The sequence below is a fragment of the Nannobrachium achirus genome (assembly GCF_963921795.1).
Source record: "Nannobrachium achirus genome assembly, chromosome: 8".
Taxonomy (NCBI): domain Eukaryota; kingdom Metazoa; phylum Chordata; class Actinopteri; order Myctophiformes; family Myctophidae; genus Nannobrachium; species Nannobrachium achirus.
In genome coordinates this window covers 35,133,597-35,146,761 of record NC_137817.1, presented here as the reverse complement: position 1 = coordinate 35,146,761, position 13,165 = coordinate 35,133,597, and the positions used below count along the sequence as shown (strand labels likewise).

The 13,165-nt window shown below is 43.1% G+C and overlaps 1 protein-coding gene across 4 annotated transcripts in view; it reads right to left on the bottom strand.

Moving 5' to 3' along the window:
• Window positions 1–13,165, bottom strand: part of stard13b (StAR related lipid transfer domain containing 13b) — a 73,391-nt gene that overhangs the window by 10,739 nt on the left and 49,487 nt on the right. For 2 of the 4 annotated variants that reach the window (XM_080732219.1, XM_080732220.1), the window contains exons 5-6: window positions 4,293–4,364; window positions 1,349–1,430 (exon numbers count right to left, since the gene is read on the bottom strand). In XM_080732219.1, coding sequence (XP_080588345.1) covers window positions 1,349–1,430; window positions 4,293–4,364 — 154 coding nt within the window. Of the gene's footprint in view, window positions 1–1,348; window positions 1,431–4,292; window positions 4,365–7,359; window positions 7,566–12,475; window positions 12,572–13,165 lie in introns of those variants that run through there. The other 2 variants (XM_080732222.1, XM_080732221.1) reach the window with 2 other exon arrangements.

Genomic DNA, 13,165 nt, shown 5'->3' with positions numbered 1-13,165 from the left:
GAATCTATCTATGAAATCAATGATAATCGGTATCACACATTTATACAATATGTAGAGGGGTCTCTGCTTCATGTCTCTCTCAGCTAAGGGGTCCTTGGCCTGAAAACGTTGAAGAACCCTGATTTAAGTGATCCAAAAGCTCTCATATAACGACCAGGGAGCTTCATAATAATTCCTATAAATAAACAAGAACGATACAGCCTGGGAGCATGTTTCTACAGATTAGAGGTTTGTGGGCAAACTGGGATAAATAAAGAAAGGTATCTCAAAACAATGTGGGTGAACCAAAAATAACATGGTAAGAGATGAGCATATAACAATAATAAACATTTTAAGATTAATCTACTTTATTGACATATTTGAACTGTCCTGCTGTCTTTTTGGTGTTAAGAACATAGCAAAACTTCAAATTCCCTTTTCTTTTTTACTTAAGTTGTAACTACGGTGACCTGTTGACACAAGAATGTCAAAACTGGGGTCCCCTTCACTCCACAGGCTTAAAAGAGATTTGAGTTAGTGAGGATTCAAAAACATATATACATTAAGTGTATCAATATTATCAACCACAGTGTGAAGGGACATCACACCACATAGTTAAGCCAGTGATTCTGTTTATGAAGCTATCTTTAACATGGGCTTAAAGGTGCGATTAAGTCCTGGACAATCACAAGGGGGCAGGAATTAATTACTGTTGTCTTTTATTCATCTGATGGCTAGTTTGGAATTCAGATGAGTTGCTTCGGTGTTGTTTAGGGTAAAAGTATATTGAGGCCCCCGCCTGCTTTCCTCTTGGGACAGTCTCCATAGTGACTGTGGTAACTGCAATGCTGTTTTGGTCTCATGGACTCGGCTGCCCTAAAGTGAAGTAACAGCAACGCTGAGCTGCTAGTGCTCGACTATTTCTTTATAGCCGGCATTGGGGGAAAATCCCTATATATCCCTGTATGTCATGGCATTTACATCATGGGATGTCTTTAACTCAAAAATAGCTGTAGGTAATATAACACATCCATTATAATAACACTCATTAACTCCCACACAGAGATCTCACTTCCTTGAAGTTGAAGAACTCAACTTTTGCCATTGTCTTACTCAAAGCTGCTTTCTCAGACTGAGTCTTAGTCACTTTAATCTCAAGCCTGATTCATGCTTCTGCAACAAAGTGTCTTGCGGTGTCTCACTTGATGGGTGCAAATGCACTTTATTCAGTTAGAAATGTGTTATTTTTGTCAACCGACACATTGCACGACACTTTGTCACCAAAGTATTTATTTATGGACATACAGTATACACTTAACTCTACTGTACACAACATTTGCTTGATTTGGAAAAGCCATTATTTGAATACCTGCAGAGAGGTTCCACAAGATCTTTGTCCAAAAAGTCATGATCTCTTTTCACCGGAGAGATGTCAATGGGGAACTGGGAATCTTGAAGGGAGAAAGAAATATACACATTAGAAGTAGCCTATATGTATGAAATATGTGGGCTCAATATTTAGATACTCTATACTATCCCCCAAATAAGACGAGGCACAGAAGAAAAAAAATAACCACATTCTTCCCAGAAAGGCATCCAAGGGCATTGAAGCTTCAAGCTTGTTTTGGATCCGATGATGTTAATAGGAAGAGACAGGCTTTGCCCAAATAACAGCGCTCAGACTTGTGCAGGCATTACATCTTCTTCTGGGTATGGCTCCCCTCTTACATAACATAAGAGACTTAAAATCCAGACCCTCTGAATCTAACATTCCACTGCATTCATGTGGTGTCATAAACTTTTTATGAAAACCATAGCACAGTCACATAAGTGGAAACGCAGGCTCTGACCAAGCCTGTTCTTGTTTAGTGGAGTGTAGACATAAAAAAATAGGCTTGAAATGCTGATTATTTTCAACTGAGAATTTCATCATTGAACACATGATCATCGCCTCTTATACTGTACGCCTGCACAGTGAGTGATACCAGATACAATCCCTGTAAACAACAACTTCACAGAACCCCATACACATAAAAATGTCTGGCTAAGAGGGATGTAAGCGTTTAACAGATTAAAGCACTTAAACCCTATATTCGTTGACCGGGGTACCCTGGGAGTATATACTTGGTCCCCTCCGTTTTCCCTCCAAAATCGCTTCACTGAAAGCAGCAGATAGATCTATAAGCTCACTTTCTACCAAACGTTTGCCCAGAATAGGTTAATGTGGTTAAGCCATAATAAAGCCTAGTGTCTCCCCCATGGCCTCTTTTCTTTTTGTACTCTGGACATATTTATGTAGTGGAAAAGATCAGATGTAAAAGCAGCATCAGTCCGACTTGCTATCCTGCCTCTCTTGTGAGAGGGACACGGACTTAGCCCTTAGGCAGCCTCAGGGCCATTGTGTAATTGGGTGAGAATATGCACGTCCAACAGCGCATGAACAATTCTGTTATTCAGTCATCAACTTAAAAGGGCTAATGTCACAAAAGACACTACAAGTAACGATATATTTATTATCCCCGCAAGGAGGCCATAATGACTGAAGGCGAGGGATTATTGTTTTCACTCCTGTGAGTCTGTCCGCCTGTACGTCTGTCTGTGAACAGATACCAGTAAGACTCCCTAATCGGGAGATAAGCGACCGTAGGTCACTTATCTCCACAAATAGGGCAAAAATGTGTTTTGCCAAAATCTTCCTGATCCATGTTGATGACATGAGTGTAGACATACTGTGTAGTGATTTTCGTGATTTTAGGGCAAAATCTATAAGAGCAGTGTCCAAAAATGTGTTTTTAAAAATCGGCCTGGAGGTGGCGCTATATGGGAGAGATTCATGTTGATGGGATGAGTGTAGACATACTGTGTACCGATTTGCGTGATTTTAGGGCAAAAATTGTAGGAGCAGTGTCCAAAAATGTGTTTTGCAAGAATCGGCCTCATGGTGGCGCTAGAAGAGGGCCATGTGAGAAATGAGGGGTGGGGTCTCCGCGCCGGCAAGGCGGACGAATAGGTACCGGCCCCGGCTGTCCCGGTCGCTCCTAGCCGGAGTTACGGCATTTTATGTGAGCTGCAGTGTAGGGGGTCCTCCACTGGGGGCGCCACCACTTTTGCATCCGTTCTGGAGCACCAGGAGTGGGTGGTCCCCGGGAATTCCCCGTGAGCAGCCCCGTTGGAGCTCCGGGGGTCCTTGGAGGTTGTAGTTTGGCAGGTAAGGAACGTGTGTGCAAAATTTGGCATGGATCGGGGCAACGGTTGCGGAGATATGAGCAGGGCAAGAGTGTGACGTGTGAGGTGTGACAGACAGACTGACTGACGGACGGACTGACGGACGGACTTACACTTTGTGCAGGGTTTGATAGTAAATGCGACCTACGGTCGCAACCAGTAAGACTCCCTAATCGGGAGATAAGCGACCGTAGGTCACTTATCTCCACAAATATGTGAGCTGCAGTGGAGGGGGTCCTCCACTGGGGGCGCCAGCACTTTTGCATCCGTTCTGGAGCACCAGGAGTGGGTGGTCCCCGGGAATTCCCCGTGAGCAGCCCCGTGGCCGTTGGGGTGGTCATTTGGTCATTTTTGCACATTTGGTCATGTTTTATCTGGGGGTCCCCCAGATGCGGAGATATGAGCAGGGCAAGAGTGTGACGTGTGAGGTGTGACAGACAGACTGACTGACGGACTGACGGACGGACGGACGGACGGACTTACACTTTGTGCAGGGTTTGATAGTAAATGCGACCTACGGTCGCAATAATCTCCAGCAATGTTATCTCCAATCTCCAACTTTACACGCATACTCCCAGTCGGCCAAGGGAGAATCTTTGTCCCAATTTCAAATTAGCCTCATGGTGGCACTACAACAGTCCGCTTCATGTTTTGGCCTATAACTCTTGAACTATTTGTAGGTGGTACAATCGAAATATTTTTTTCCCCCTGGATTCCTGGCTTAGATCATGACGCAAGTCCACATATAGGCCCGGGGCCATTTATGCCAGACAAGATTTTCCACCATTTCATATTTTCTTAAAAACACACTTTTTGCTACTACTCCGACACATTTTTTCCCAAAAACACAAATCGGTACACATTATCTCTGGAGTCATGTGTTCAACATGTATCAGTCAGATGTTGCAGATTCCACTCCAATTGGCTATGACTGCCTTTTAGGTAGGCAATGATCCTGATGGAAATCTGTGCTCCGAGGAGCACTTTTATTTTTGTGTTCCTTCATTAACCCCAAATCATAAAACTAAACAAATGTTTCCCTCAGTAGAATTTTTGTGATGAATTCATGTGTGGAGTGATTTTTTTACCTTCAAAGAGCTGAGCATACTGGGGGAATCCTGCCGCCCGTAACCAGTCGCACGCTTCCTTCGCCTCGATTTCTGAAAAGTAAAAAAGTATGATCATGAGTAGCCCATAAACAATGTTCAACTTATGTCAAGTTTGACAACACCTCCACAGCAACTATCCCCAGAAGGACATCTCCTGATGCATCTGGCACATCAGAAATACAGCAGACTTTGGGGCGGGGGCAGGATGCCTCCGAGACCACCGAACCCTCTATTCTGGATGTGAGGTCAACCCTGGCTATATCCCTGAGGGTCAGTCAGTCTGGTCGGAGGTTTCCCCCTACTCCCATGATGGAGGGACATGAGATCTTACATAAGCATCTGTGGTCTGCTAAGCTCATCTGCAAATGAAACGATAGAGCCTGAGAACAAAACCTTTAAAAGCTGGAATGAATAAAAACAGATTATACTACTGCAGCGACCACCCCCAGGTGTTTTGATTTTTTTCCCTGTATTTTATGTAAAAACAATTAAATACTCAACTACATTTAGTCATCACACAAACCCACATCATACTCTATAGCTTGGATATTTCTTCCATACTTTTGAAAAGACAACAGATAACAGTTTGCACGACAAATAGAAGAAATATCAAATGTATACGCTCCTAGCGTGTTTTGCGAATCGATGCAAAGCTTGTGCTAAGCTTGTAGATCAGCTATTTTCTCAATTTTTGCTTCTAATGACATGCCCAAAATAGGGACGCCTGGTTGAAAGTGGTTAAATGATCAAAGCCCTGATAACTCTTTGAGGTGCCGAGTGGTCTATGAACCAGCTAGCAGCTGCCCTACTGGCTTTCTCCCGAAGAACTGACCCCAAGCAGTTGGGTTCACATTTTGGCCTTTCTGACCTCTAGAACATGACATCTCCAGTCTCCAGATCCCCTGATGACAGGGAAGAGGAAACAGGACATTGGCACGGTGCCATTAATGCTAATAGAGTTGTTGGGTGTCATTTTACTGCCTCAACAAGACACAAGTGACAACACAAGACAGTTAAACAGCTTCACACAAGGAAAGAAAATAGTTATAACATAAAAGGAAGCTCAATTAAATCACAATTCAACTCTTTCACTTTACTGATGAATCCATATCATGTTAGTCAATCTCTAAACCTGCATATATCGAATATTAAAATGTATTCTATATTATTCTTACCAGTTAAGCACTCTTCCTTCCACTGATAAACATTACTCTACAGTTGATAAATGTCCTCCTGCTACTTAATCTAATATTTCTACCGATGATTTGGTCTCCAAATCATGTAGAGAATGAGTGACTTATGACTGGGGTATAAATATCCTATCCCGACGAGAGCCACGCAAAAGGTGTAGCTTTCGCTCCACCCCTGTATCATGTGACAGTGTAGTTTACAAAACAAATGTCATAAATAATAAAGACCCTTCACGTTTAATAGGTCTTTGGTGTATGTTTCACTCTGTCACTACAAGCTACACTACTGTCTGAGTACAATATGCCATAACCGAAGAATAGGCATTCATCAAACAATACAGTCTAGTTACGTATAGTTAATCTATGCGTGCAATCAAAAAATACCAACAATGTTCCAAATCCATTGTTCCCAAGTCACTAATCCAGGGACTCACCTGTGCCGCTATATGTCTATATCCCTGAAAATCTATGAAATGTTACTTTGGTCTGGAGACTGACCAACAACTGAATAAATATTAGCAGTTCCCTGTGTGTGTGTGTGTGTGTGTGTGTGTGTGTGTGTGTGTGTGTGTGTGTGTGCGTGCGTGCGTGCGTGCGTGCGTGCGTGCGTGCGTGCGTGCGTGCGTGCGTGCGTGTGCGTGTGTGTAAGTGAGTAAGTGAGTGCGTGCATGCATGCATGCATGCATACGTGTGTCCTTGGATGGCAAAAATCTGCTGTTTACCCCCTTAACCTGCATGGAGATTAGCAGTTGAGTCAACATGTGTACTCCCACTAACAAACAAATGTAAACGGCCTCTTATCAGGCAATACCAGAACTTTTGCTGCCAAAGAGGGACATGTGAAAACGGTCTTTCCCATTGCCATTCCAGCAAGTTATTCTAATTCTTTTCCGGGAATAATTCTGTGAAAACACAGCTTAACACTGCTCTGTTTCCCACCTAATGTCACCTGGAGGCAAAGGCTTCCTGTTCAATGGGGCTCCCCTCCTACGTGGATAATATCAGGCTGGTATTATTCCACTGCACCACATATTGAAAACGCAGCCTCAGGTGCTCTCTCTGTCCCACAGCCACAGGTATAACAACTGGGGACAAGAAATCTGAGATGGGAATTCCTCTGTTTGACATTCCATAACGGAGACGTTCTGTCCCCTCATCCGTTCTCTAAGGAAGTATCTTGTGGTATGGCTGGTTGTTGGCGACATGCCATGGTGTGTGAACTTGAGTTTACTACCAAGAGCCTGATCAAATTGTCTAAAATTGCAGTGTCACAAAAAACATGATACCCAAATTGTCTAAAATTGCAGTGTCACAAAAAACATGATACCCAAGCAGTGCCGTGACACAATGGCCCAGCATGACCGACAGCAGTGTACCACAAATGCATATGTACCAAAGTGTCCCAGAGGGGACTCACCTTCCTTTACAATATGACTTACGCAACTTTATGGCTGTCGGCAACAATTCATTATGCAATTCAACGCACAGCAGAGGTATGGTATGTAACAGCATGCATGCACTGAGAAGAACAACATACAGCATGCTTGGATAGTTCTGAGCTGATACAAGCGTTGCCAAGAAAACATGTCAGCTTTGAAGGCCTTCTTCACATTCCAGTCAGTCCCTCACAAAGTACTTATTGGATAAAAGCCAAAAATATGAAACATGAAATTCGTTGTGGTATCCAAAGCTCCATCCCTCTGTCAAAAACACTAACCGACATATGGATAATATCTTCGCTACCACATTTTAAGAAATGCATAATTTTTTAATTGTATGTGTGATGTTCACACATTTTCAAAATCTGTCAAGTGTGTAACAACACAAAGCAACATAAGTTATAATCATTTACTTACGGGATATTTTCATCATAGAATCTTAAGGCTTCATATGTCCGTCAAGACTTAAACAAAGCATCTCAACATGTCAAAGCATCTTCATTCCCACGCTGAGCCACATTCCTGCTTTCTCTGAAAAGGGCAGTTTTAACTCAGATCCAAGGCTTGCTGTTTTCTCATTCTTTCTTCTCTCCCTTTCCATCTACCCCCAACAACCATATGCCTGTCCCACCACTAAATCTGTCCTTCTCCCACCCCCTTGCTACCGCTGGCTCCCCAGTGTTCTGATTCAGCCCCCTTCTTCAGCTCCTTGTGCCTGTACCTCCTACCCAGATCTGCCCACCACAATTCTTGTCTAACGCACTCAGCACATTTTTGGCACAGAAGACCTGAGCTGTAGCCAAAGAGCGAGCAGCGTGTCAATGCGCAACATGGCAAAGAATTCCACTTACTTTAGTGAAGATCTTGAGAATTTATAAATACAAACACAGTTTTCTAGTACTATTGCTCAGTTTTATTTAAGGAAAAGATTTCACAGAATCCCAGATGTTGTTTCAGCTAACTGACGGAATGGAAAGACGTCAGCTGCTATAGTGGGGGGAAAACCGTGACATAAACTGTCAGCAATCAGCGGCGATGATTCATGCTGAGCCAGTCAGCTTACAAGGCTCTGTGTTAACATCACCAGAACTATCTCCTCGGCCTCTGTCTCGGTCTCAACTCCTTTGTCTGACGGAAATGGCAGAATGAATGTATGAATGAAGGGCACTGTCTGATCTTTGTCGTCAGAGACAGCATGTACAGTGTTGGTCAGTCACAGACAGATGGAAAAAACATTCCAAGAACTGACTATTCTAAGAAGAACTGACTATTCTAAGAAGAATGGGTCTAAAATGGGTCTACTTTTATGAAACAAAGCCTTGTTCAAATAATAGATTGTATATATCAGAATTGTGCTTTACAGCAAGATGTTTAGTTGTAATTACCCATTGCATTAATTGATCATATGGGGAAAAAAATAAAAAATAAAAAAACAACATCAGGTTACAAATCACATGACAAAAAATACATCAGTAAAATATCTACAAGAACAGTGTGTGATTAATGAGATTTCCTATAGTCCTTATGTATGGATTGGCACCTATTTCTAATTTGCTTTTGACATTTGTGCCATTTCCCCTGGTTAAGCATACCTCTTCTAATTTACTGGGGCCCAGAAAAGGTACAGTACACAAAACGATGCAAAGAACCCACTTCAGTTACATTAGCAAATCACTAAACAATGCTTACACTTCATCTATTGATAAAAGCACTCTAAAGAAAAGGGTGTATCTTACGCTGATTTCCAGTTACGAGAGGTATCAATCATATCAATCATACATAAAAATCAGCCCTGACCCCCCTGCACACACGCGCGCACAGACACACCTCTGTTTCAGAAAATGTTGAATGAATCAGTCAAGACAAGCTAGTTGAATACAATACATCAATGACAATGACTGCCCCCACCAGACTCCAGACCATTACTGTACACTGGAAATGATCTGTATCAAAACACCTGGAGAGAGAGAGAGAGAGAGAGAGAGAGAGAGAGAGAGAGAGAGAGAGAGAGAGAGAGAGAGAGAGAGAGAGAGAGACAGACAGACAGACAGACAGACAGACAGACAGACAGACAGACAGACAGACAGACAGACAGACAGACAGACAGACAGAAGGAGACAGACTAAGAGATAGAGTGAGGGACACAGACAGAGAGAGAGACAGAGAAGATTTTGGGAAATGGTTTCCAGTGGTCGGCTGGCTGACTGCCCTGAGGAAGGTGTTGTGAGTGACAGGAGGCGGGGAGGCGGGGAAATGAGGCCTGCCTTCTTCCTCTTCATGTTACTGATTACATTCAGACACCCACTCACAGTGAGCAGTCACCCTTACTGTAAAAGCAAGGCGAGACAGACTGCCAGGGGAAACACAGTGCCCCCTCTGCTCCAGTCTGCCCAAAACCACAACATCTGATGTCTCATGCCCAAAATAGTCCAGCAGTTCCCTCCGTCTAACAGATCGTAATTGCGCGTAGAAATGCAAACAGGAAGTGAGAACAGAAGTGATCATTAAACGATGGCTCAAAGAAAAGAAGCCACATGGTGTGTAAACCATAAAGCTCACTGGCCACCCTCGAGATTGACTTGCTCTGTATGAAGTTGTAATGGTCCTCTTGGAAAATACAGGGCAGCGCTGACCATGAAAAGATGGATTAATATTGTGGTGCCCAGGGTCATTCATCCAATGTCGTGGGAATAATGCTTCCTTCTTTTCCACAGTAGGTTTTAATTAACACAGCACCCCCGTGGCCATCAGAACCCCAGCGGGCGTCTGCATGCATCCTCAGCACAATATGCCATAATCATCTGACCTAACAGCCACTGCTGCCCTTGTCCTCACTTTCAATCCACAGCCGTCTTAACAAAAAGTATAGCTCCTACTTTGTCACGCAGCCGTGACATTCAACAAAAATAGATGATTTTCAACTGAAAGATACTGTATATACAAAGTATATGAATTTGCCCATATCATCATCACATCATAACAGGCATGTAGCCTTGTCAAAGAACAGCACTGATCTCAACAAGCAGCCTCAAACATAATGCGGTATTATTTGTGTGTAAAGGTGAGTAACACCGTGAATGAATATCACTTCATTCAAGTTTGAGTGTTTGGCACATGAGCTAGCTGTCCTGGCACGGGCAATAATTACAGGCATTCTGTGGGCTGAGTCACACGCAGATTTCCAACCCTCTCATTTGATCCTGTGGAGAACCCAAGGTGCTGGTCAGTAGCCCGCAGACTACATAGGATGCTGGTTTAAAATTAGTCGGAGTTGCTAAGCTACCAAAGTAAAGTTTCCTCAAATACAAATGACTTCGCAAATCCTGAGTCTACTTTAGCCCTGTGGTTTTGTGGTGACCTGTGGAGAGAATCCTTCCGCAGACCAGAGATGTCTCAGTAACAAGTGGATGTAGACCATAGAGTTCCTGGCTTCTCGGAGGACTGTGACTCAAGTAAAGATATCGTGCCAGCTCCAGTACGACCAGTGCCAAGGAGTCACTAGCATTTGTGCTGGCATATATCAAGGCTTTATCGAGATTCATGTTCTCATTCAATAAACAATGCAACCATAATGCAGAATTGTATTGCTGATTTCACAGGTTCACATTTTAGCACACATTATATTCTTCATTTGGTCACCTACGATACAGTTGTTTGCAAATACTATTACACAGTGAATTTGCATACTTGTCTCTCTCTTTCAGAGAATTAAAAGGGATGTGTTTAAAAGGGGCCTGGAATTTGTTTCAGTGACCCCCCTACCGGCACTATACCACTTTGAGTGAAAGACCGAGGTCCACCTTTCATGTCAAAGTAGACGCACACAGCAAGAGCTTATTGATTCTGGGAGTAAATAACAGGAGCATGTGAGGTAGAGGCTGCTGTTGACCACTGCTAAAGCTGGCTGGGTCAAAAGTCATCTGGGGCAGATTTTTTCCCCTCTAGAGGTCCTATATTGAACTCAAACAAGAGCAGCACAGCTGTGGTAACACTCTCCTTCACCTCTGAGGGACACCTAGAGAGAACGGAGACCCTTTCATCTTCAGGCAGACACTCAAACTCTCACTCTCTCTGCTATCAGCACAGGTCTCTGCCTGGGCACAGCGGGCAGTGCCTACTCTTAATTAATTATAATATTATGCATGCATGCATGCATGGTGCCTATGACATTGAGATACAGTCACATAGTGTGCACCTTCCGAGACAAAAGTTTTGCAAATGTGTGCAATACTACAGAAAGGGTGGGATAATGTCGGGTTTCCTTTCTATGTGTCTTGAAACAAATTGTTGTGATTTGGCACTATAATAACATTGAATTGAATTAAATTGAAAGAATGTTTTAGAACAGCTAAAATGTGAAACGATAGCCCTGCAATGTAGTTTGATTCGACAATAATAAGGAATGCTAGGTTGTGACCTGTGGACATGCCAGGACTTTCAAGTTCAAAACAGCTGGTGGGGAAAAGTCTCTCTGGCCATTGTTGCCAAGTGCCTTTTCACATACCTGGAATTTGTCCTCTGCATTTAACCAATCCTTACTATTAGGAGCAGCCAGTCGGCAGCTTTGAACAGTGCCAGAGGAGCAGTCGGTGTCTTGCTCTAGGATACTTTGTGACAATGCCAGGATCGAATTGGAAAACTTTTGATTAACCTCCTGAGCTACTGCTTCCCCTAACTGCTTGTAGCTGCTCTCAAACGTATCTATCTGAACATCAACTTACAATCAAGTAAGGGCTGCATTTACTCAGAGGCAGGCAGGTGTGCTCGTCCCGTTCCCCCACAACCACCACACCACAAGGCACTTCAAAACACAACTTCCAAGCCTGTGCCAGGAAAGGGAACCTCTGACCCTTCGTCCCTGGGGAGCAAAAAAACACCTCCGCAATCTCCGGAAACTTTCAGCATCTATGACACACTGGCAGCAACTCTGAGCAGAACATAAATTAATCAGCAGAGCTCTCTGAAATACATGCGAGTGATGGCTTGCAAACCACTGTGAACAAGATAAACACTTCCAGACATTGGACTCCAGCCATTTTCCCACACATGCTAAAGTGTTTTGACAACCATTTTGCAGGCCTTTGTGAAGGATTTGCTTTCTTTGGTGAGAAAAATATCAACTTTGGCTTTGGAGATTTCCCTTTTCATTTCATCAAGGCATACCTCCGACCACCACTGTATTGATTTTGCACGAAAATCGTGATTTTATTATTTTCTTGGGGTAATCATTGTGTTAGTGAGATAAGGTTATTAGTTCTGTCTGCAGTAAATTAAACAAAACCATGACAATAATGACACCCATCAGGGACAAGCAAAGCATGACTATATCCCATAGTTTTCTTTTCTCTGAAACAATGATAACATCGATAGCTCCGTTTTATCTCTTGTTGCTTTTAGTCTTCATAATAAAGGCACGTTTTTATTAAAGTTTGTCCCAGCTATTTTCAAAGGCAATAATAGCGTGACAAATCTGCTGAGCCATTGTATATAAAGAACAAGAGCCTGCTGGGAGAGATTAGGAGAGATATTGTACCTGTGGGCATTGGTGCTGCCCTGTGTCCAGATGCAAGACTCCAGCAAGGGCCTGCCTGACTGCCCCTCAGTCAGATCCTCTGTCAACCAACGTCCCTTTGGAGCGCTCTGGTTCTCTCTATCCTCCTTCTATCATTATTTCTCTCCCCTTATCTCTCTCTCTCTCTCTCTCTCTCTCTCTCTCTCTCTCTCTCTCTCTCTCTCTGTCTGTCTCTCTATCTCCTCCCTTTCGTTTCATGCTTCCCTCCCTCTGAGCGAGGCTCATCTGGGCTTCTTCAGTTGTCTCTTCAACTCCTCCTCTACTTTCCTCATACCAACTTATTGTACAGCTGCATTCTCAAGACTTAAGATGAAGTGCAAAATAGTAAACAAAGAAAACACTGACACTGTTGCATCAACAATAATAAACATATAAAAAATAATAATAAAAGAACATTCATGAAAGAGGATAATAGACTTTATACGTTGGTCCTAGCGCACTTGAGGTAATTGTATTTCTGTGTCATTATTATGACCAATTTGGACAAGCAACTATCTCCAACTGTCTTTGGAGCTTATGGGTTATTCCACACGTGAGTGAGTGAGTGTCCTGATTCAAAGTCAGTTTAAGTACATGGGTACAAGAGTACATCTCTTGAAGCATGATATGGCTGCAGTAAGCTACATGCCATGCCATGCTTTCCGCAGTCAT